The sequence below is a fragment of the Schistocerca gregaria genome, chromosome 3 (assembly GCF_023897955.1).
Source record: "Schistocerca gregaria isolate iqSchGreg1 chromosome 3, iqSchGreg1.2, whole genome shotgun sequence".
NCBI classification, from domain to species: domain Eukaryota; kingdom Metazoa; phylum Arthropoda; class Insecta; order Orthoptera; family Acrididae; genus Schistocerca; species Schistocerca gregaria.
This window is the reverse complement of record NC_064922.1, coordinates 766051052-766074731: the sequence shown is the minus strand read 5'-3', so window position 1 is coordinate 766074731 and position 23680 is coordinate 766051052. Positions and strand designations below refer to the sequence as shown.

General features: G+C 43.0%; 1 protein-coding gene across 1 annotated transcript in view; it reads right to left on the bottom strand.

Annotated features, from left to right (window-relative positions):
* LOC126354017 (ATP-dependent translocase ABCB1-like) overlaps positions 1–23680 on the bottom strand; it is a 282194-nt gene that overhangs the window by 5626 nt on the left and 252888 nt on the right. Inside the window, exons 19-22 of the mRNA XM_050003340.1 lie at positions 19384–19543; positions 5099–5293; positions 517–723; positions 266–412 (exon numbers count right to left, since the gene is read on the bottom strand). Of these exons, the coding sequence (XP_049859297.1) occupies positions 266–412; positions 517–723; positions 5099–5293; positions 19384–19543 (709 nt within the window). The remainder of the gene's footprint in view (positions 1–265; positions 413–516; positions 724–5098; positions 5294–19383; positions 19544–23680) is intronic.

Sequence of the window (23680 nt, the reverse complement as noted above, 5' to 3'; positions counted from 1 at the left end):
AATACATCCAACAGATGAATGCAGGTACACAATATGTCAGGCAACAAAGTGGTCTAAAATAAAACTGAAAATACCATTTGACATGAGAGGAAAAAAACTGAGGGAAAGCGAAAATTAAATTACTCAGAATGAGGTTATTAGCTATTATGAAAGAAACGAATGCATTTACTGCAAGCCAAGCTATTAAATGGGGTCATCATTTTGGATAATCCATGTATTTACGATGTGAGCTATAAAGTGAAGTAATAAAATATTTATCATATACCTTTTCACTCTCCGTGTCCAGAGCTGAAGTTGCTTCATCCAGTAGAAGCACACGTGGATTTCGAACCAAAGCCCTTGCAATTGCTACCCGTTGTTTTTGACCTCCACTGAGCTGCGTGCCTTTCTCACCCATGCGTGTTTCGTATCCCTGTGTCAAAAAATTAAATTGAATTTCATACAGAACAGACAGAGTTGCAAAAAGCTTCAATAATTTACGGCAATTTCTCTCCCATTATACAGAGTCGGTAATACCTGTGGCAAAGCTGTAATGAATTTGTGGATATTAGCTTTCTTCGCCACTTCGATTATTTCATCCATGGAAACATCGCGACTGTTGTCACCATAAGCAATGTTTTCCGAAATGGTTCTGTCAAACAGAACTGGTTCCTGTTGAACGAGACCCAGTTGGGATCGCAGTGCAGCCATTTTAACTTGAGACACGTCGTGTTTGTCTAGGGCCTGGAAACAACACGAATTTTGATGTTAGATAGAAAGGAAATGCATTGTTGATTTTCTTGTCTTGAAACACGCTTGAAAAAATTATTTTGAAGTTATCAAGCATCCAAGGAAACAGCTTTTAATTTTACATTTCTGTTCACACTATAGCTATGTACATAATATTCTTATTTAGTACAAATATTTGCTATTTGAGTAATGAGTGGAAAGCACAAGACGTATTCGAGAACTAAGAACCGTCTGGTCATAGGGATACGTATCCTCCCTAGAAAACGCTTTTATCAGCGGTTTCAAGTGAAAGAAGAAGTGATAGACGTTGAGTACGAGGTCTCACCTCAATTGCTAAATTTTATTCTTGGAACAGGCAGTGGAATCTGAATAGGGCTTGTTATGGAGGAGAACTGTCCTGGATGTCGGTCTCCAGCACAGTCGATTTTGAATGGAATGTCTCAGTTGGGCAACAGTTTTGTTGTTGTTTGTTGATTCAAGCTCCCCGAAACCAACCCAAAGAGTTCTACTACTAAGCATGTCGACAATTAAGCATTTGCGGTAACCACCATGGCAAAAATTAGCTATCTCGGAACTTTCCCGTGACAATCGCGTAAATGGTCCATCGTCGATGGCTTGTCGTTCATCGTTGATGAGATCCCGGTTTCTATCCATCTGTTCCCCGATTGCATTTGTTGGATGCTAGCCGTGCCACTCGGCTCGTCGTCGAGCACATTTGTGCGGCAAATTAGAGACTCTCTCCCACTGTCCACCATTTCTTTCACTCGTTACGGTAGGCCCATAAGCTAGGCAAGTCTGCTGATGAGTTTAAGCAGCTGAAGATCATTCTGCTTACAAAAATTGGATTATAGAACGCACTTCGCAACTGATGGGAGAAACTCTTTTCTACTTTATTGTTGGTCGCTTGCACCCACACTCAAATTACTACTAATTCTAAACAATGACTTCCCTTTCTTTCATCTAAGATTCGAACATTTAAATATGAGCAAACGGTCTTCTCGAATGAATGTAATCGTATCTACCATTTAAAAAGAAATTGCATGGACCGTCGATATATTTATGTTTGACCAATGGCCGCTGCATTCTAGCTACGTTGAACAGACACCATCATCTTAGTTTGAAAGTTGCGGGCTACAGTAAGTACCTGATGAAAATGTTAAAGAAAACTGCGTACGGCGTTTTGTAACACTGATTATTCTACTTGCCATATACCATTGGTAAGTGAACCTTATCCATATTTCATCGATCTCTCTAGATTTATTTTATTTGCCGCAATACCCTATACAATGGGATGCATAGTAGAGGTTACGGTGTTCGGACCACTGAACTACTGCTAGCTCCCATTCATGGAAACACCGTTAAATTACTTAAGGACATCACGTGTACACACAATATTAGTACTTATTTATTTTACTAGCAAGAAATACGTGCAAAAGGCCGTTCCTATTCCTTTGAAAGGTCCTTAAACATAATTTAAAGTACAAATATAGCATATTGTAAACGAAAGCTGCAATTAAATGCTTAGCAAATAGGATTACATCTACTGGTCCATTCATGAAATTCATCTACTCCACTGATGGAAACGGATGACCATGAATGGACATTTACGAAAAATAATTCAGCATTTTTTCCTGATTATGTTAATAGGTCTTCAGGAATAAACGCTATAGAATCCAGTGTAAGTTACCTGAAGAAGTATGACATTCAGTTTCACAACATTTGAGACATCGGATTTCCTTAATTTCGAGACAAAAGATAACTGGTCCATTGGTGACAACCTTTCCCCATATATTACTTTATCTTTCTAGCTCTGTTCCTTTTCCCTACAGCTGATTTAGAGTATGTTGCACACTATATACTTAAGTCCTGCTTACTCACATCGATAAATCTTTGTACCGATACCTTTGGAAAGAGTGAACGCTCAAATATATATACCAAATTTTCGAAGAATTTACAGTTAGATACAGTTGTTTATTCTGGTAAGTGGATATTGTTCAAACATTGTATATTCTTAGTTATAACCCCTAAAAATCCGATGTACTCCACATGTAACGAAATGCTTTCAATAGATACCAAGTTCGCTCTGGCCCTAACCGGGGGCGAATATTATTACACTAATAGTTGCACTTTTAACTGTAGTATTGTATACTCAAGTCGAAATAATTACCATACCACGTTTTTAAAAGGCATTCGCTATCAATTTTATGTATATAACGATAGAGACATATCTCTGAATACACTACATAGGAAAATGTGGCTTACTTGGAATTACTACTGAGCAAATCTTTTGCATAACACCTGCCGTAAAGTCGGCGGTGGAACCTATCGTTACTCATCGTCATTTTGTAAATTCTCACCTCAAGTCTTTCTTCAGTTACAGTGCCTGAGCTATTTGGACTCTATGTTAGTAACACTATTAGGGTACCAATTTTAGCACAAGGCGTCTTTTCATTCCATATCCTCAATAACGACGCATTCCTAGAATGAGAGGGAATTTATGTACACGATGTTTCTTTACCATTAGAGCTCACCAGTTTCTTTCAGTTTTGATCTGTGACATAAGATTAGTCTTTCTTTGCTACGGTAATAGTTTCAGGTAGGAATCGTCGATGTTCTCAACGAGTTAAGTGGATAGAAGCGAGCAAAGATATAAAACTGACCAAACAGTTATGTTTTTGATTTTTACTTAATGCGTGCTGAACACGTTGAATAATGATTTAATCTTTACAACAGAATGAAAACACTAACTACAGGTAACTGCCACATGACATTTCGTCTCCTAGTTCTCGGATGAAGTCACATGCATCATCACGGATATAAATGTCCAGAAGAATTTCACATAACGGACACTTGAAAATCACCTCCTTTGAAACGAAACAGCTAGGCACTGGGATTGTCTGCGTAGATGGTGCATATATTTCGAGGATATTCTGTTTCATTTCCTTCTCTATTAATCTTTGAAGATGAACATATTTAAAGCAGGCTAATTTTTCTACATGATACTCTTACCTACACAGATTCACAAATTTCAAAAAAATTTCTTTACACCTGTAAAATTCCAAATATATTTACAAGTCTCGCATTCCAGAAACTGAGCTAAGTTTGTTCCTTAGTCAGCAAATAAGACGTAGAGGCGGTGGTGAATCCTAGTTAATGCTCAAGAGAAGGTTCTGGTGGTGATCGCTTAACGTTGCCTTTCTCCGAGTTGTTATGCAGCGAACAGTGTTTATAAATGTCACACAATTGTAAATAAACTGCACCATTGAAACAGAGAAAGCGCAAAAAAAAGATTTAAACTGCGATATCGCTGTGTCAACTTGACGACCTTTGAATAATGAACGAACGAGAAAGAAAGCGAGATATGTATATTTACACGAAGGAGACACTGGCCGGCAACCACACGAACCGTCTACTTATAATTGGTGCCAAGGTAAACTTTTAGATTCGATGCGTACGTTAAAACTGATCAAAAATTTTTACTTTTATTAATATAGAAGAACTGTATGAATCATTTTCATACTCTTTTGATGAGGACGTGCTGAAACCAAATGCCTCTGAATATTATATGTGAAAAATATTAACGCTTTTTAAATAGAACAAACGTTATCAGCTTTCTACATCTTCATTCTTCATGTCTACAAATATGCAGTCCTCCGCCGCTTGAGGGATCCGAATCGTAGCTTGTAACTTGGCGGTATGTAACGTAACAACCATGTCGTTGCGTGAGAAACTGTAATCGGTTTCCAACTCTAAGAGTTGGTTCACACATGGTGCACCATCTCCATCAGCATGATAATGCCAGACCATACACGAATATTGTATCAGCAATAATCCGATGCCTTGGATTCAGTGTCATCGATTGTCCTCCACACAGTCCCAACTCCGACGCATCCTACTTTCACCTGTTTCCAAAACATAAAGATCTTTGAGGACTTCACTGATGAAGCAGTGCAAGCAGAGGTGAGACTGTATTTCCATCAGCGAAGTCAAACATCTCACACTGACAGTATCAACAAGCTGGTCACTTACTGGGAGCAATGTGTACGTCACCAGGGTGACTATGATGAGAAATAAAAGTTCACAACGTTCGTTTTATTTAAAAAAGCTTCAAGAGATTTCACATAAGAAATTCGGTAGCGCTACTGTCCAGCACGTTCTCGTAAATCCGTCTAGTGCACAGTTCAGCAGTTTAGCCAGCACATGGAAATAATCTCTCGTATTTAGCAGCATTCCACCTCAACGTTCCCTCCCCACGTGTGCTAAAAGAAAGGCAAAGACAGATGACACACAGTAAAAAATTCGTTGCTGTGGTAGCGAAGAGAGAGTCTCAGTCCAGTTTGTAAGAGCAGTGCTAGCTGGTCGCACTCACCACAGAGCCGGAGGCTGCGTCGTAGAACCTCTCTAGCAGCTGAATGCAGGTGGACTTGCCGCAGCCAGAGGGACCCACCAGTGCCACCGTCTGGCCGATCCTCACCTCTAGGTTGAGGCCCTTGAGCACCATCACGCCAGGCCGCGTCGGGTACCAGAACTCCACGTCCGAGTAGTTCACATTCCCAGCCGCCTTCTGTGGAATGCGAAGGACAAGTAATTATACACGCTCTGACGAACAAACTGAGAGTGGTTTTTTTTTTTTTTTTTTTTTTTTTTTTTTTTTTTTTTTTTTTTTGGTGGAATAAAGAAAAACTCCTGAAGACGATTAGAATTGGCTCAGACTTGCATGGTAAATTTCCTCCGGAGCAGGACACATCACCACTTTACAGAAGTGATAAGAACGGCAGGTGAAAATGTGAAAGTCGTCCACCATACTCGTAAGTAATTAATACTGCAGCTCCTCCGTCAAGCAACGAAGCCCTAACTACGAACCTGATATTTCTAAACTGAATAAAATCGGGATTTTTGCGAAACTCAGATCTCTAAAGCGAGAATTAACACAGTGGTCTAAAATTCAAATATATATCCTACAGTTAATGGTTTTTTATTCTGAATCCTTGAAGTGCTACTGTTACAGAGATACCGCAGTCTAAAACAAAGTTGGAATTGAAAACAGGTGCGGCGTATTACCTTATCAACATTTCAACATTGGTACTAACTTTCCAAACTCCTTAGTAAGAGTTTCAGACCCACACTTTCCTGGTCGATGCAAGGTCCAAATTGTATGCACATGATTAAGCAGTTCACCGATAACTCACCTTCTAGTGTGGCTATCGAGAAATTCCCTAAGTAAAACCAGATAACTCGAAACGGGCTCTCACAGTTTGCAAGGCACAAAAGAAACTGTAAGTAGGATGTTTAGGTTTTTTTATTGGTAACGTCACATAGCGCTGTATGAAAAATCACTGGCTGTGCTGTGTGCAGTCAGTGGCTAGTTGGCATTGTTCTAATACTCGCCATTGTAGTGTTGGGCAGCTGGATGTTAACAGCGCGTAGCGTTGCGCAGTTGGAGGTGAGCCGCCAGCAGTGGTGGACGTGGGGAGAGAGATGGCGGAGTTTTGAAATTTGTAAGACGGGATGTCATGAACTGATATATATATATATTATGACTATTAAGGTAAATATATTGTTTGTTCTCCATTAAAATCTTTCATTTGCTAACTATTCCTATCAGTAGTTAGTGCGTTCCCTAGTTTGAATCTTTTATTTAACTGGCAGTAGTGGCGCTCGCTGTATTGCAGTAGTTCGAGTAACCAAGATTTTTGTGAGGTAAGTGATTTGTGAAACGTATAGGTTAATGTTAGTCAGGGATTTTTGAAAGTCAGATTGCGTAGCGCCAAAAAAAATATTGTGTGTCAGTTTAAGCACAGTATTGTATAATTTTTCTAAGGGGACGTATCAAAATCTTGTCCACTTCTCATCAGACTTGAACTTCAAACAACAGATTTGCCAAATTATATCTTTTTGGATTGAAAGTTGATTTTTATTTTCAGTTACGTATATAAGACTAATTTACGACACTGCCTCCTAATGTAAATACTGATGCAGTGAACAACATTCTCTGAAATATTATCCATTTCGTTGCAATCTACATTTCTTCGTATCCTGGTAACGATTTTAAACAAGAAACTCGCGACAGTCCAGCGTAAATCTGGATACCTGGCAACTTGTCGGAACAGAAGTATGAATCCAAACTCCTGAGAGAAAACGATGGTAGGTTTGATGGAAGTTGGCCTGCTGGAAGGGATGGCTAGCGAAAGAAAGAGGGGCACTACGCAACAGGCAGGATTGCTTGAGAACACACAACTCTTCTGTCGATCCTCCAATAATGCCAGGTTGATATTTCATGGCATTAATAATCTGCTAACGTCCTATTGACCTGAATCACTGGTAAAGTACTGTGAACTTCAATCAACGAATCATGTTCTTTCTTATTTTTATTATTAATACGTTACGACCATCATACGATTAGAGTGTTCCACTACGATCTCGATTTCTTTCTGACTTCTATAGGTCTCTCACACTTGTTAGATTCGGCGCTCTAGATAACCTGTGACACACATTCCAATTTGTAACGTCCTATATTATCGCCAGCAAGGACGCTTAAATAGTGGAAGTTTGTATGTAAGTCATTCCGGATGCACACATATGAATACATCCCATAATTTACGGGAGGTTGGTTTGCGGGCAAGGAGCTGACACCCGATAGCGGCCCAGTTGCGTTTCATTGGATTCAGATAAGCCGTATTTGATGGCCAAGACATCAACATGAATTCACTGTCATGCTCCGCAAACCATTGCAGCACGATTATGGTGATACATTGGACTTAGGGAAACCAGGAAAGGTGTGGACGGGGCGAAATCAGTTCCCGTTGGTTGCACAGAAAACACCAGCACTTTCGTTTTATAAAACAAAATTCTCAGCAAATATTTTTCAACGATTTTACTATACTGGCGGCTGAAAGGCTTAATAGAAGAATTGCAAGTTATTGTCGTCTGAAGGCCACAAGCAATGTTACACACAATCTACGGCTGAAGGCCTGATTAAGAAGATTCAGAACTATTCGTCGGCTGAAGGCCAGAAGCAGTTTCAAAAATGCACAACAGCTGAAGGTCTGGATTACAAATAAGGTATACAATTACACTTTAAAAATACTAAAACCTTGTCTAATAATCTTAATAACTTGTAACAAGCTATGGTGATGGCTGAAGGCCTCACAAAAACAGGATTTAAAATTATTTGTCCGTTGAAGGCCACAAGCAATGTTACAAACAATTAATGGCTGAAGGCCTGATTAAGAAAGGATTCAAAATTATTGGGGGCTGAAGGCCACAAGCAATTTTCAGAATAATTCAACGGCTAAAGGCCTGAATTAAAAGGAAGGAAGGCAGTTGCATGTTAAAATACCAAAACCTTTCTAAAACAATCTTAACGAACTGTAACAGGCTATGGTGACGACTGCAGGCCTTATTAAGAGAAAATTGAAAATTATGTGTCGGCTGAAGGCCACAAACAGTGTTACAAACAATTAACGGTTGAAGGCCGGAATTACAAGTGGGTAAGGCAATAACATATTAAAACATAAGGGTAAATTTTAAACAATTATAACAATGTGTCCAAATAAGACGGAGTGATCCACAGACAGTGGCTCCCTGGATCGACCTGAGGAAGGTGCCTACAGCTGTGAAATCGGTGAGACAGGCTGCCAAGAGTAATGTTCACCGAAGGAAAGCACTTCAAACCAGGGACAGTTTAAACGCCGATCAATCCACTTACCAAATCCACCTAATGTGTGATATCCAATACAACGATGGAATATTTCAAGCGAGGTAGAAGTGACAGACAGCACTGTGTCTTCAGAATCCAGTGTTTAAAATATCGAAAGGGGCAAGGAACGACTACCACCAAGGTAGACTAAAGAAACCACAGTCGACACCACAATAAAGGAGGCTGTGGAACTACACATCATGCCAGACAGCATCGGCAAGACGAGGAAAACCACACGGTGGCCGCAAAAATACGCTATCCTCCAGGACAGGTCCCATGGAAACCCAGTTAAATATCCTCCATAACATAACACTGCTCCCGCCGCGCATGTCCGTGTCGTGCTACATGTTCCGAACAGTTATTCACCTGGACACGACCTTCGATCTGGTTTAACAATAAACGGAATTCATCCGAGCAAGCGACACGATTCCATTGTTCCGTGGACGATTCTCTATGGTCTCATGTCCACTGGAATTATAACTGAAGATGTTGTTGGGTGAACACAAGAATACATAGGGATCTTCCACTGCGAAAGATAATGTTTAAATCTGTGTGCTGAGCGGTGTGCTTTGAAAACACTTGTGCTAGCGCCAGCACTGTACTCTGACGTCAGATACGCCAGAGATCGCCGCCTACACTGCTCTAGGAAGAGGGCAAGCCTCCGATCCCTATGTTCTGTGAGGAGGTATGGGCGTCCACTTCTTGTCAACTACTCTTGATTCCAGCATTCTTCAACCACTTTCCATAGATGTTCACAACAACCGCACGCAAACAGCACGTCACGTGCCTTCAACGCCACCAGTTAGCATAGAGCCTCGTGGTGGGCAGCGATCAAAACGTTTTGGCTCACCAGTGCACTTCCATTCTTGGTAAAAAATGGCACATTGAAATAGAGCACGCTAGAATTTCTTAGATAATTATAAAGGACACACATAAGATAAAGGTGAAAACTACCATATACGTTTAACGAGCTTCCTTTTTTTCCGCTTGTGAAATCAAGAAACACCACGACACCTATTGGAATAACACATGACATCTAAACGAATGCTGGTCTAATTGTAATGGCAGTTAATGTAGTTTTCTACAGGCTGTACAAGCTCAGAGGCACAGACTGCACTGCTAGAGGTCGCTGCTGACCAGTTAATCCCCGCATTCGCATGTGGGAGATTAGTTAAAAAGTCAGAGTTTCGTATTTGATTAGTTAAAAAGTCAGAGCCGGCCATTGTGGCCGAGCGGATCTAAGCGCTTCAGTCTGGAACCGCGCTGCTGCTACGGTCTCAGGTTCGAATCCTGCCGCGGGCATGGATGTGTGTACTGTCCCTAGGTTAGCTAGGTTTAAGTAGTTCTAAGCCTAGGCGACTCATGATCTCAGATGTTAAGTCCCATAGTGCTTAGAGCCATTTGAACCATTTTTCTAAGAAGTCAGAGATTCTTATTTACACTCCTGGAAATTGAAATAGGAACACCATGAATTCATTGTCCCAGGAAGGAGAAACTTTATTGATACATTCCTGGGGTCAGATACATCACATGATCACACTGACAGAACCACAGGCACATAGACACAGGCAACAGAGCATGCACAATGTCGGCACTAGTACAGTGTATATCCACCTTTCGCAGCAATGCAGGCTGCTATTCTCCCATGGAGACGATCGTAGAGATGCTGGATGTAGTCCTGTGGAACGGCTTGCCATGCCATTTCCACCTGGCTACTCAGTTGGACCAGCGTTCGTGCTGGACGTGCAGACCGCGTGAGACGACGCATCATCCAGTCCCAAACATGCTCAATGGGGGACAGATCCGGAGATCTTGCTGGCCAGGGTAGTTGACTTACACCTTCTAGAGCACGTTGGGTGGCACGGGATACATGCGGACGTGCATTGTCCTGTTGGAACAGCAAGTTACCTTGCCCGTCTAGGAATGGTAGAACGATGGGTTCGATGACGGTTTGGATGTACCGTGTACTATTCAGTGTCCCCTCGACGATCACCAGAGGTGTACGGCCAGTGTAGGAGATCGCTCCCCACACCATGATGCCGGGTGTTGGCCCTGTGTGCCTCGGTCGTATGCAGTCCTGATTGTGGCGCTCACCTGCACGGCGCGAAACACGCATACGACCATCATTGGCACCAAGGCAGAAGCGACTCTCATCGCTGAAGACGACACGTCTCCATTCGTCCCTCCATTCACGCCTGTCGCGACACCACTGGAGCCGGGCTGCACGATGTTGGGGCGTGAGCGGAAGACGGCCTAACGGTGTGCGGGACCGTAGCCCAACTTCATGGAGACGGTTGCGAATGGTCCTCGCCGATACCCCAGGAGCAACAGTGTCCCTAATTTGCTGGGAAGTGGCGGTGCGGTCCCCTACGGCACTGCGTAGGATCCTACGGTCTTGGCGTGCATCCGGGCGTCGCTGCGGTCCGGTCCCAGGTCGACGGGCACGTGCACCTTCCGCCGACCACTGGCGACAACATCGATGTACTGTGGAGACCTCACGCCCCACGTGTTGAGCAATTCGGCGGTACGTCCACCCGGCCTCCCGCATGCCCACTATACGCCCTCGCTCAAAGTCCGTCAACTACACATACGGTTCACGTCCACGCTGTCGCGGCATGCTACCAGTGTTACAGACTGCGATGGAGCTCCGTATGCCACGGCAAACTAGCTAACACTGACGGCGGCGGTGCACAAATGCTGCGCAGCTAGCGCCATTCGACGGCCAACACCGCGGTTCCTGGTGTGTCCGCTGTGCCGTGCGTGTGATCATTGCTTGTACAGCCCTCTCGCAGTGTCCGGAGCAAGTATGGTGGGTCTGACACACCGGTGTCAATGTATTCTTTTTTCCATTTCCAGGAGTGTATTTTACAGCTAGAAATCCCGGAGCCTAGTCTGTCGCAATTCACCATGTAATCCTGGTGGTGTGATAATTTGCTGAAGGACTTATCTAGTGCTGAAAAATCATACAGATGCACTGTTTCCGTTCTTCCTGAGTGTCATTCCTAGACGTGGAACAGTTCAAATATCCTCGTACTTTGGTGTTCATACTTCGAAAGAGGGTACTTTGAGTGCCTTGGCACTTCACCCTTTTCTCTGCCAGTCGCGAATGGTACGCAGAAAGGAAGGATTGTAGGCATTCATCTGCGATTATCGGCCACAGTGCTGAGAACATGGACATAAAGGTAGTGAGCATAGCGATGCTTACGAGTGCAGTTGAGAGACGACGCAGTAGACACAAGCTTTGTTCTTCTGAGCTAACGACGTCTAAGTATGTATGTCACCATTCAGAATAAAATATTTTTGCAGCAGTCGAAGTTACTTCCTATGCGACTGTACACGTGTGGTTTTGCTACACAGTATCACAAGAACTAGATTCAGCTTAGCGCGCCACTGTTTCAGGAGTGCCTCCAACGACATACCCTAAACTCAGGCAGTTTCCATCACGATATGTCTCAAACAAGGGGACACTACTCCTTTTTGTAAACTCTTCTTTGTCTGCAGAATCAGATACGTCAGCTCCATTGGTGACAAATGCTTATGCTCGATCAGAGAACTCTGTTGAAAATTGTAGGCTGTGCCTTTCTTATCTAAAGAGTGTGTTTAGTATTAATAAATTATTCTCGGGTTTCGAGGCAGATCAAGTGATTAACTGCCCACGAACTGTCAGCAGAGTTGTCCTCCGCCATTTTCAAGTGTTTGACTATCGTGTGGACGCCGCTGTGTGCTTATGTGACCGCGCCGTCGCCAGTTACGTCAATGGTGCTCTGTCCCGTGCCATATGCGGTAATATTTCAGTGGCATGATCGCCGCGACCACTTCAACACCCCAATCAAAGAACATCAGGCCGTATCGAGCTCCAATCCAACGTCTTTATTGAGGGTGTTGTCCTATTCTCCGAAGTAATCTTTATTCTTTCGTTGATTATCCCAGAAGCCGTTGGTTCGTTTAATGATAGAAGTCTCGTCGAATGCAGTTCTATGTCCTTTTACCTGTGCCTGGTCCACTACAGCTGATTTTTCGGGGTAGTGTAGGAGGGAACATCTTCCATGTTCTATGCGGCGGTGTTCAGTTGTGCGGAGAGGCTGACTGACATAAAAGTGTCCACACCAGAAAGTATTTAGTGTATTGCAAGTGTTCTAAGGCGCACATTGTCTTTCACAGGTAACGTTAGTTTCCTGATCTGCCGGTATCTGGACAGTCGATTTTATGTCACTGCAGGAGCCGGTTAACCTTCCCTGTTTTTAAGCCCTAAAACTGTAGAAAAGCAATCTTTTCCGCGTCTTCATCGGGTGCCTTCTGTTTTTGTGGCTTAGATGAAATGCTTGTGAAATTTGTGTGCTGATGTAACTTTTTTTCTTGAAAACTTCACGTAAGTGGCTGAGTACTCACGGCGGTTTTTCGGCGTTGAGACAATTTCAGCTCGATTTACCAAGATCCTCAGGAGAGACCGTTTCTGTGCTGGGCGATGGTACTTGTCGACGTGCAGATACCGATCCGTGTGGGTGGTGGTGCGGTAAACGCTGTGGCCGAGACACTCACTGGGTTTACGGCGGACAAGGACGTCCAGGAACGGCAAGGGACTGTCCTTCACTGCTTCAATGTGGTCTACTTTATGTGGCTCTGTATGATTTCATGTGTTCATGTCCATGAGGCCATATAGCGAAGGTATTGTCGACATAGCAATAGAAACAACTAGGCCTTGGAAGAGCAGTGTCAATGGTGATGTCGTTGCAATGCTCCATAAAGATGTTGGCAACATGGCAACAACTGACGCTAATGGGCTCCCATCGCGACGCCGTCCGTCTGGTTGAAAATATTCATCATCATGTAAAAATTCGATGACGTCAGGGTATCTTCAAATAAATTCAGGATGGTGTCGTCGAGGAGCGGGGACTCTATGAAGGACACACACTTGAGTAGGGAAACCACATCAGAACTAGCCATAATATTTGCTTCAAGGCGTAGACATTTGATTCGATCGATGAAGTCCGCCTTCTTTAAACGAACCACCCTCTTCTGGATAGCGAAATAAACGAAGCAACAGAGATCAAAATATCGGAGCACACCCTCAATAAAGATGGTGGAATGCAACTGAGTACGGCATGGGATCATGTGATAAGGGAGATGAAGCGGGAGTGGCGGTCGCTCCATGGAAGCATTACCATATACCGTGCAGGACAGAGGATCAATGACGTCACGGCGACGCCCCGCCTATATAAGCGCGACAGCGGCATCCACACGGGAGGCCCCATCCCGTGGTCACCTTCAGGCAAATATCTCGGCGTGACGCTGGACAGGCATCTCACCTGGCTGCCGCACATCCGAGACATCAGGAGGCGAGCGATTGGGCGTCTCCGGGCGCTCTACCCGCTGCTGAACCCCTCATCCACCCTCCCCCCTCGGCACGGCCTGACCGTGTACTTGGCCCTCATCCGGCCGCTCCGTCGTACGTTGCGATGCTCCAGCGTGTCCAGAATCGGGCGCTGCGACTCGCTCTCCACAAGCCGCCTCGTTACTCCACGAGGCTCCTTCATGAGGAAGCAGGCGTCCCGTTGCTGCGGGATCGCTTCAGGCAGTTCGCCAGGGTGTTCTATGCCTCTGCAGAACACTCTGGTAGTCTTACACGCGGACTGGGACACCAAGTCCACCGCAGGCCGACCACGCTTTGGCCTGATCTGCTGCGGGAGTAGTTTCTTCCGCAGCCCCTATGACGCTTTTGACGAAGCGTCCGCCACCACGCGGCCGCTCACATAGGCCAATCCTAACCGTGATGCCAAACAATAGTTATTGAGGTCCACACAGAAACAGCAGCTTCGCTGCTTAGCCTGTCTCACTCCTGGTAGATGTAAATGTAACCAGAGATTTGCAGTGCAGTGCAGTCCAGTCCACACGACAGTCAACCTTTTGGCAATGGCAGAAAAAATCTCTACCGAAAGATCGTGGTAAGTTAACCACTTGACGAGACTATAAATCCGAGAATATTTCATTAACGGATGTAACTGCGAGAGCATGCATTCGTACAGTATTTTCACTAACTAACTATAGCGTGTATCACTCATTTCCGCAGGGACGATTCCATACAGCTGTTGCCATGAGGTGTGTCTTCCTCAACCTGCGTCTGACATTTTTGCCGAAAGTGTTCCTACATCAACGTTCCTTATATAGCCTTAAGTATTTCCATTAGACCTTTCTATTCATTGCATGAGTCTCTAAGGCATATCAGGCCTTTGGTCGAATGATGGTACAGTAGTGTCTAATTTTGGCGTTTAAAGATATCGATCTCTTATTGCAGGTGCCTTTACTTAGTTGGTAGGCCATTTTCACTTTGTTAGTGGGTGACTCGAAGGCAGTTTTCTCTGGTAGGTCGGCTATATTCATTCCATCCAGGTATTTAAACTTTTCTGTCTGTTTAATTTTTCCCCATCCGACGTCCAGCTTTCGAGGTGCTGCCTTATTTTTGTCATAAAGTGCGTCATCTAAAGGAGATTTGAAGTCCACCCTTCGCTGACTGTATCTATAGTTGATTAAGTTATTTCGATACCGCATCTATGGAGTCTGAAAAGATCACTAGATCCCCTGCCTGGCCTTATCCCGTTTTGTACCCCCGCATTGTTCATTCCTTTCCGCCATTTTCGGACAACGATTTATAAAGTACAAGTGAAGAGCAGAGGCTATGTAGTACATCTCCTTGTCTCAATGCTGTCCCTATTTCAAAAGGCATCATACACCTCTTCACTAAACTTCACTTTGGATTTGGGGGTGGTAAGGGTTTTCTCGACCATCACTTTTGTGTTGATACTTAAGCTAAACTCTTCAAGAATTTCAAACAGTGTGATTTGATCAACTGAGTCATACGCCTTCCTGAAACGTACGAAAATCATCAAGAATTCCCTGTTCCGGAGTTTCAAGCATGAAAGGATGGATTTCAAATTCATAACCTGCTCATCATATGACAATCTGTTCCTGAAACACTACTGGTATTCTCCCCAGCTATAGATAGATTTGATGTTTCGTCTTATTTAATAGAGCTTTTGAGTGGAATCTGTAAGCTGTTAGCACGGGAGATATGACATGGTAGTTGTTACGATCTGTTCTATCCCCTGACTTACCTAGTGGATGAACTATGACAGAGGTCCATCCACTTGGGAATTTTTTGGTTTCCCAAATCTCTTGGCTAACTGAATGAAACTTAATGACTGCCTTATCCCAAGCTTGCATCCACAGTTCAACAATGCCTGCTTATCCTTGAGTGCTTTGGTGAGCGTCCTGATTTCTTCCTTCGTGGTTAGAGACGAACTTGGGTGGATGTTTGGATTGTTTTCGTAAATCAGTAGGGTCTCTGGAGCCTCGCAATTCAAAGTAACTTGCTCTAGAATCTGCAGTTACCTTCGTCGCTGTGGGCTAGTTTCACTTTGTGGAGTCTTTAAACCGTGAGTTGGGAGGGTTGTATTTGTTCTGTTTCTGCTTGAAGATTTCACGGAAGTAACGTGTGTTAGTTTTCTGGAACTCTTTCTCAGTCTGCATGAACTTATTCTTTTCAAGCGGACGTTTTACCTTGCACGTGCCTTTTTATACAGATTTTTTTCGTGTTTAGAAAGTTGACAGAGTTCGCTTCATTTGTCTGGAAATTCCATTTCTGCAAAGCAATCTGTCTTAGCTGTACTGCTGCCCCGCTTTTATGATCCCACTAAGGGTGCTTTCTTGATATCGTGAGTGGGACAGCCTCCATGGCTGCTCTGATTCTTACCTCTTCTACTTGTTCCCACTTCTCCGGATTTAAAGTTTCCAACTTGTAGTAAAATTCCTAGTTGCTCCTTAGCTTGTAACTGCCACTCTTATTTTTTATCTTTTCTGGGAGTACTCTTCTTGGTATTTACTGTAACTTTATCTTCGAAAGGTAGTGATTCAAGTTTATGTTCGCATTTCTCAGAGGCTCAAATGGTTCAAATGGCTCTGAGCACTATGGGACTTAACGTCTGTGGTTATCAGTCCCCTAGAACTTAGAACTACTTAAACCTAACTAACCTAAGAACATGACAAACATCCATGCCCGAGGCAGGATTCGAACTTGCGACCGTAGCAGTCGCGCGGTACCGGACGGATTCCTAGAACCTCTCGGCCACCGCGACCGGCATTTCTCAGAGCCTTACGTTATAGGTATCTTGTTGTACTTCCCGTGCAATAGACACATAGTCAATTTGGATTTCATCAAGGTTGGAGTTTGGAGATGTCTGGTCTTCTATTTTATTGGTAAGTGCTTGAAAGCAGTTTGCTTTATTATTATCATTACGCATCACCGATGCTAGCAGCAAGTTCCTTAAGTAGGACAGCCCACTAATAATGGAACAGAAATATGCTACTTTAACTGATGTCGGACACCATGGTAACACTTGTCTAAACAGGCATCACCAAATCTGGATTGCTGCAGAAAAAGTTACGCACCTACGTTTGGGTTTCCTACTTCGTTTCTATAAAAAATTTTCCTTCTTGCCGATGTCGTGCTGTTAAAAAAGTTATTCGCGTCGGTCTTCTGTTCTCATAGCCTATTAACGCCAAATCTCGCCGCACTATGCCAACGAATCTCCGTCATACACCCCACGAATCTTCGTCATACATCCCACACTGATTCCTGTGATTATTTGACACAGTGTTGCTTGTGTATTAGCACTGACAACTCTCAGCAAACGCGGCTGCTTTCGGTCGTTAAGTGAAGGCCATCGGCTACTGCGTTGTCCGTGGTGAGAGGTAATGCCTGAAATTTAGTATTCTGGCCACGCTCTTGACATTCTTCTAACGATGTCCGAAACAGAAAGACCACTGCCTCTAAATCCAACTATCATTCATCTTTCAAAGTCTGTTTATTCTCGGAGTGCGGCCGTAATCACGTCGGAAACCGTTCCACATGAATCACTTGAGTACAAATTATAGCTTCGCCAGTTCACTGCCCTTTTATACATTGTGTACGCCATACCATCGCCATTCGTATATACGTACATCGCTGTCCAATGACTTTGTCACCTCAGGGCATATCATAAGCCATAGTCATTGCCTACCGCCGTCCAATGTGGCCGAAAGGCTCTAGGCGCTTCACTCCGGAACCGTGCTGCTGCTACGGTCACAGGTTCGAATCCTGCCCCGAGCATGGATGTGTGTGATGTCCTTAGGTTAGTTAGGTTTAAGTAGTTCTAAGTCTAGGGGACTGATGACCTCAGATGTTAAGTCCCATAGTGCGTAGAACCATTTGAACTACTGTCTATCTCTAAAGCGTACTGCACAAATCGATCATGTTACTATAGAGGACTCTTTTGTAGTTCTGATACAGCAGTCGGGGACGAAACGAATCGTCGAAAGACGGTCCTACCCAATTCTGATGTTCGTGGTGGTGCCCAGTAGTCGTTGACAACAGAATCATGAGCGCGATGTCAACGAGTGTTACCAGCGACGCCGTCATTGTGGCGAGTAGCAATTGAAGAGGATGCTATGGAGTGATGAGCCACGGTACATCGCTGACACTTAGAAAAGGATGCTAGGTTCTGCGGCCTGGACGATGCAAAGTATTTACTTTAACGTGTCGAATCGACTGAGATATTTGGTGCGGGTGGCACGAATGGCTCCGACTGCTTTCCTTGCTTGCGCTCGACTGAAAAACGAACGCACAAGTTTCTGTAAATGTGTAGGAATTCTTCCCACACAGTTTACCTTTTCTGTTTCTGGGGCAATTAAATCAGATATGTTTCCTGGACCGGGCTCCCCAAATCCCTGGGTTGGTTCATTAACACTGTCTAGTAAGCAGAGTCGTCTTAAGCTTATGCAAAAGTCCAGGGAATACCCCGGATCATAAACGATATCAGACAAGGTCAAACTCTACTGTTCATAAATGATTCATTCAGATACTGGGAAGTTACTGACAAGCAATCGCCGGCCAGCGACAGTCAGCGGTAAACACTCATCAGAGGTGCTTTGTGCTGCTGCCGAGCCTTGCACATGTGCAAGTCGCAGCTGCTCTCTGGAGGTCGAGTATGAGACATATAGTTTGTTTCTAAATCAGTTCGTGTTCTTCTGTAATACTGTCGTTCCCTCTACAATTGTACATCGAACGAGAGGGGCGAAGGAAATAAAAATACCATTGATACCCATGTGAGTTCTGACCAGCCAGGGTGGCCGAGAGCGCTAACGCGCTGCTTCCTTGTCTCAGGTAGGCATTCCGGCCCCGGATCGGATCCGCCTGCAGGATTCTGGCGAGCCTGGATGCGGATTTTAGGCGGTTTTCCACATCCTGATAGGCGAATACCGGGCTGGTCCCCACGTTCCGCCTTAGTTACACGACTCGCACACATCTGAAAAAACGTTCGCACTATTCCATGGCTTACGTTAGACGCACACAGCTGGGGTACACTCATTCCGTCCAGGGGGGTTTGGGGTGGAGGCAGGAAGGGCATCGGGCCACCGTCTGCAACTAACACAGCCAAATCAGTAGTAACACAGCCGAATCCGCTTTGACGCGGAACAAAGGCCCAAGAAAGAAAGAAAAACCCATGTGAATTCTCGACATTTAACAACCTATTAGGATATTTAATCTTTAGTTTTCTGTTTTGGTTAGTCACCGGCTGCATGACTGCAAGCAAATTAAGTGTCACTCACAAACTATCGCTTAGTTGGGAACGCCCATAAGAAACAACACACGTCACAAAATGATAATCATACATAAAAGATATCCTTGAAATACTAAAAAATCATTGACGAATTGCATAATGGAGTTCATTATAGTTACATTTAATAGGTGAATTCCTCTTCATAAATACCAGAGCTCATCCTCCAGGGCTTTATGATCCTTGAATTTCCGCTGATAGTTTCCAGACAACAGGTCTGATCGTAGGCAACAACGTGCGAACCTTCAGCGTATGTCTCAGAAAAGTGCTAAACTCCAATATGTATTTCTGTGTTTATTTACGTACCCATTCTTTATCCGATGCAGTATCTGGATCAGTTACTTTGGGCTGGCGGTTAAGCAGGTGAACTATTTTCGATGCTGCGTTCAGGCCCTTTCTGAAGTTTGGAGCGAATGACAGGGCATTAGCGACCATCCAAGTCCCGAACATCAAAGCTTCGGTCACTCTGAAAGAAAGAAGAAAAAGGAGATAATTAACACTTATTTCCAGCAAAAGTGAATTTATACGAAAGGCAGTCATCTAAAATGTTATCCAAAGTTTCGCAGAGGAGAATTTGATATTGTCGAAGTTATTACCTTATAATACATTTTGCCGCTTTTACGTTGGTTGGATGCTACTTGCCCACCGCATTACGTACTCTTCATTAAGAACTGCTCATTATGTATGAGTTTCAAATGCAACTTGACTCAAATATAAACTGCAAACTTCTTACGGGAATTTTATTTTCAGCTTTCGCCCGGTTTCGCATATCACGAAAAAAAAAAAAAAAACAAGGAATGAAGACTGTTTAATGACAAATTCATTCGAGACGGAACTCAAGAATAGAGCACCCTTTTCAAACAAACATTCTTCTGTAATCCGTTCAGGCGTACGTTAGCTGATCGCTACGGTTGAGGTAATTGGTGATTCTCTGTTTTGCTCTAGCCTCTATAGTCATCAAATAGAAAAGAATTTTGTAACGGAACGTGATGTTTATACGGTCTTCAGAACTGTAGGTACTCAACAAAAATTGCATGGTGACGTAGGGGTCTTCATCCAAAGACTGATCTGTAACAGATCTCAACGCTGTCTATCCTGCGCAGGCTTCTTCACCATTGCAGATGTGCTGCAACCTACATCCGGCTGAACCTGCTTCCGCTGCTCCAGCCTTGATCTCCCTCTACAGTTTATATCCCTCAGCCTTCCCTCCACTACCATTTCTTGATGCCCCATAATGTGTCCTAACAATAGGTTCCAGCTTTTAGTCAATTTCGGACATGAATTTATTATGTCGTCAATTCGATGCACCACCTTCTCGTGGCTTACCAGTTATAACCATCTGATCTTCATCGTTCTCCTATAGCATCCCATTTTACAACCCAACTTTTCAGTCTTGTCTGAACTGTTTATTGTCGACGGTTTATTTCTGTACAAGGCTACACTCACGATAAATAGCTTCTGAAAATATTTCTTAATGTATAAAATTCTATTCAACATTGATAATCTCCATTATTTCAGGAATACTTTCCTTGTTTAAATGTCTCCATAAAAAAAGCCCATATGCTACTATTAGTATCGTATTTCCTAATTTAATTCCATTATCCCTAGTAAATTATCTCCCAAAGTATACCTTACGTTCTCATATAAAGTATATTTTCTCACGTCTTATATCTCGTTAACCTACATCCATCTGCACCAATAATCAGAATAGGCTCATAAAATAATGACATACACTTAATATTAGAAAATTTTGATAACTGCAAAAGAATTTTCTCCTTATTTGTGGAATACAGTTTTTGCTTTGATAAATCTGAGATCTTTATTAATTTACATTATCTAACTGGTGCGTCAACTACACAGATCATACAACATGCAAAACACAGCTATAATTAAAAACAAAGGTATCATTAAAAAATATTTATATATACTATAAAAATGAATGTACATATATATGTACGTGTGATTGTATGTTCCACATCTCCTCTTAAACCACTGGGCCGATTTCAGCCAGAATTCGTATACATATCACTTACAGCCTGGAAATCATCGCTGTGGGGTAAGAACTACCAACCTTTCCACTTCATTTTCTTTTTTTGAGTCATCGGTCTTCTCTCTGGTTTGATGCGGGCCCGCCACGAATTCCTCTCCTGTGCCAACCTCTTTATCTCAGAGCAGCACTTGCAACCTACGTCCTCAATTATTTGCTGGACATATCGCAATCTCTGTCTTCCTCTACAGTTTTTGCACTTTACAGCAGCCTCTCTACAATGGAAGTCATTCCCTGATACCTTAACGGATATCCTGTCTTCCTGTCTCTTCGCCTTGTCAGCACTTTCCACACATTCACTTTCATTTCCTCTCCTATTCCACGCAGAACCTCCTCATTCCTTACCATATCAGTCCCCGTCATTTTCAACATTCGCCCGTAGCATCACATCTCAAATGCTTCGATTCCCTTCTCTTCCGGTTTTCCCACCGTCCATGTTTCACTATTGTACAATTCTCTGCTCCACACATACATTCTCAAAAATTCTTTCTCGAATTAAGGCCTGCGTTTGATACTAGTAGACATCTCTTGGCCAGGATTGTCCTTTTTGCCAGTGTTAGTCTACTTTTGATATCCTGCTTGCTGCGTCCGTCATGGGCTTTTTGATAGCTAGGTAGCAGAATTCCTTCATCTGCTTCGTGATCATCAATCGCGATATTAAGTTTCTCGCTGTTCTCATTTCTGGTACTTTTCATTACTTTCGTGTTTCTTCGATTTATTTATTCTCACTCCATGTACTGTACTCATTAGGCTGTTTATTCCATTCGGGAGATCAAGTTATTCTTCTTCAATTTCATGCAGGATAGCAATGTCATCAGCGAATCGATATCCTTTCGCTATCAGTCTTAATTCCACTCCTGAATCGTTCTTTTATTTCCATAATTGTTTCTCCGATGTCCAGATTCAATAACAGGGGTAAAAGATTATACCCCTGTCTTACAATCTTTTTAATCCGAGCGCTGTGTTCTTGTTAGTCCATTCTTAGTACTTCCTCTTGGCTCTTGTATATATTGTGTATTACACGCATCTCCCTATAGTTTACCTATACTTTTCTCAGAATTTCGAACATCTAACACCGTTTTATATCGTCGAACACTTTCTCCAGGTCGGCAAAACCTATGAAGATTGTAACGCCGGAAATGCATAAATGTACAGAAAAGCTGAGTGAAGTAGTGCACTTTAACAACATGTTAAAACGCGTTACTGACAGAGTGAAAACTTGCGATTTATGTCAGAAGGTGAAGGTTACCAACTGTACGAGTCGTGGTCCTATGCAAAGTATAAGGCCTAAAGACACCTTCGAATTACTGTGCGTGCACTTGTACGGACCTTTGCCCAAGTCATCAGGAAACTTTGCCTACATTTTAGTAGTGCTAAAAGCTTTTTCGAAGTTCATCAGACTATACCCGATTAGGAAAGCTACAGCCAAAGCCGTCTATAGCAAGCTTGTGAACGATTATTTTGTTCATATTGGCAAGCTCAAGGCTGTTCTATCAGACAATGGGGCACGATTTACTTCTAAGTTGTGGAATGAAGGCATGGCAAGTAATGGGGTCAAAGTGATCCATATTTCAGCTTACTGTCCGGCTGGAAATCCCGCTGAGAGGTATATGCACGAGCTAGGCCCACTTTGGCGTACCTATTGCCATCACAACCATAGGGCATGGGGCAAATGTGTAGCAGTATTTGAGAGAATTATGAACACCTTGAGACATGAATCTACGGGATTTTCTCCAGAGGAAATCCTGTTGGATGACACAAATATAAGTTTAGTGGAAGAGATAATCAAATTCCCTCCAAGGATTGACATTAGCATTGGTGTGAAAAAAGATCGTTTGTGAGAAATAATGAAGCTAAAAGCCGATGCTCGCATACGTCGTCATGACGCTAAAGCGCGTTTTGCTAAGTTTGCAATTGGAGACTTACTACTTGTAAAAGCTCATGAGAAATCGAACGAGACAGACAATGAAATCTCTAAATTTAAGTTTGTTTATAATGGACCATATAAAGTCATTGCTATACCTCACACAAATGCTTGTTGCTTAGAGTATCCAAGCTCTCGAAAACTGTTAGGTATACGGAACATTGTAGACCTGAAATTGTACCAACCAAGGATTGATTAATACCACAGAATGGGTAATTTGTACAGTATGTAAATATAGAGTGTAAGATTTAAACGATTTGCTAGATTGCCATGCTTTTGCCTGACCAAGAGGACATGAAAGAAGTTGTAATTAATAAGTAATTAATTTTGATTAAATGATTCAAGAGTAACTCATTGTTAATCGATTGTAAAATCCAAGCTGCGTCACAGTAGATTAAGAAATGTAAATATGATTTTGTAACTAGCTGTAAGATTTCATAAATATGTGATTTACTAGTCATTGCCGATTTACTTAGACGCTGTTTTAGGTTTTAGGCTAGTACATGCGTATGATGATGGACAGTGTTGAGTTATCCACTGTGATAGTGTTAATGGACTCCTTGAGATTACTCGGGAGTGAATTTTTCCGAAAGAATTCAGTGAAATGAACGTTCTGGAAGCGCCGTTACAAG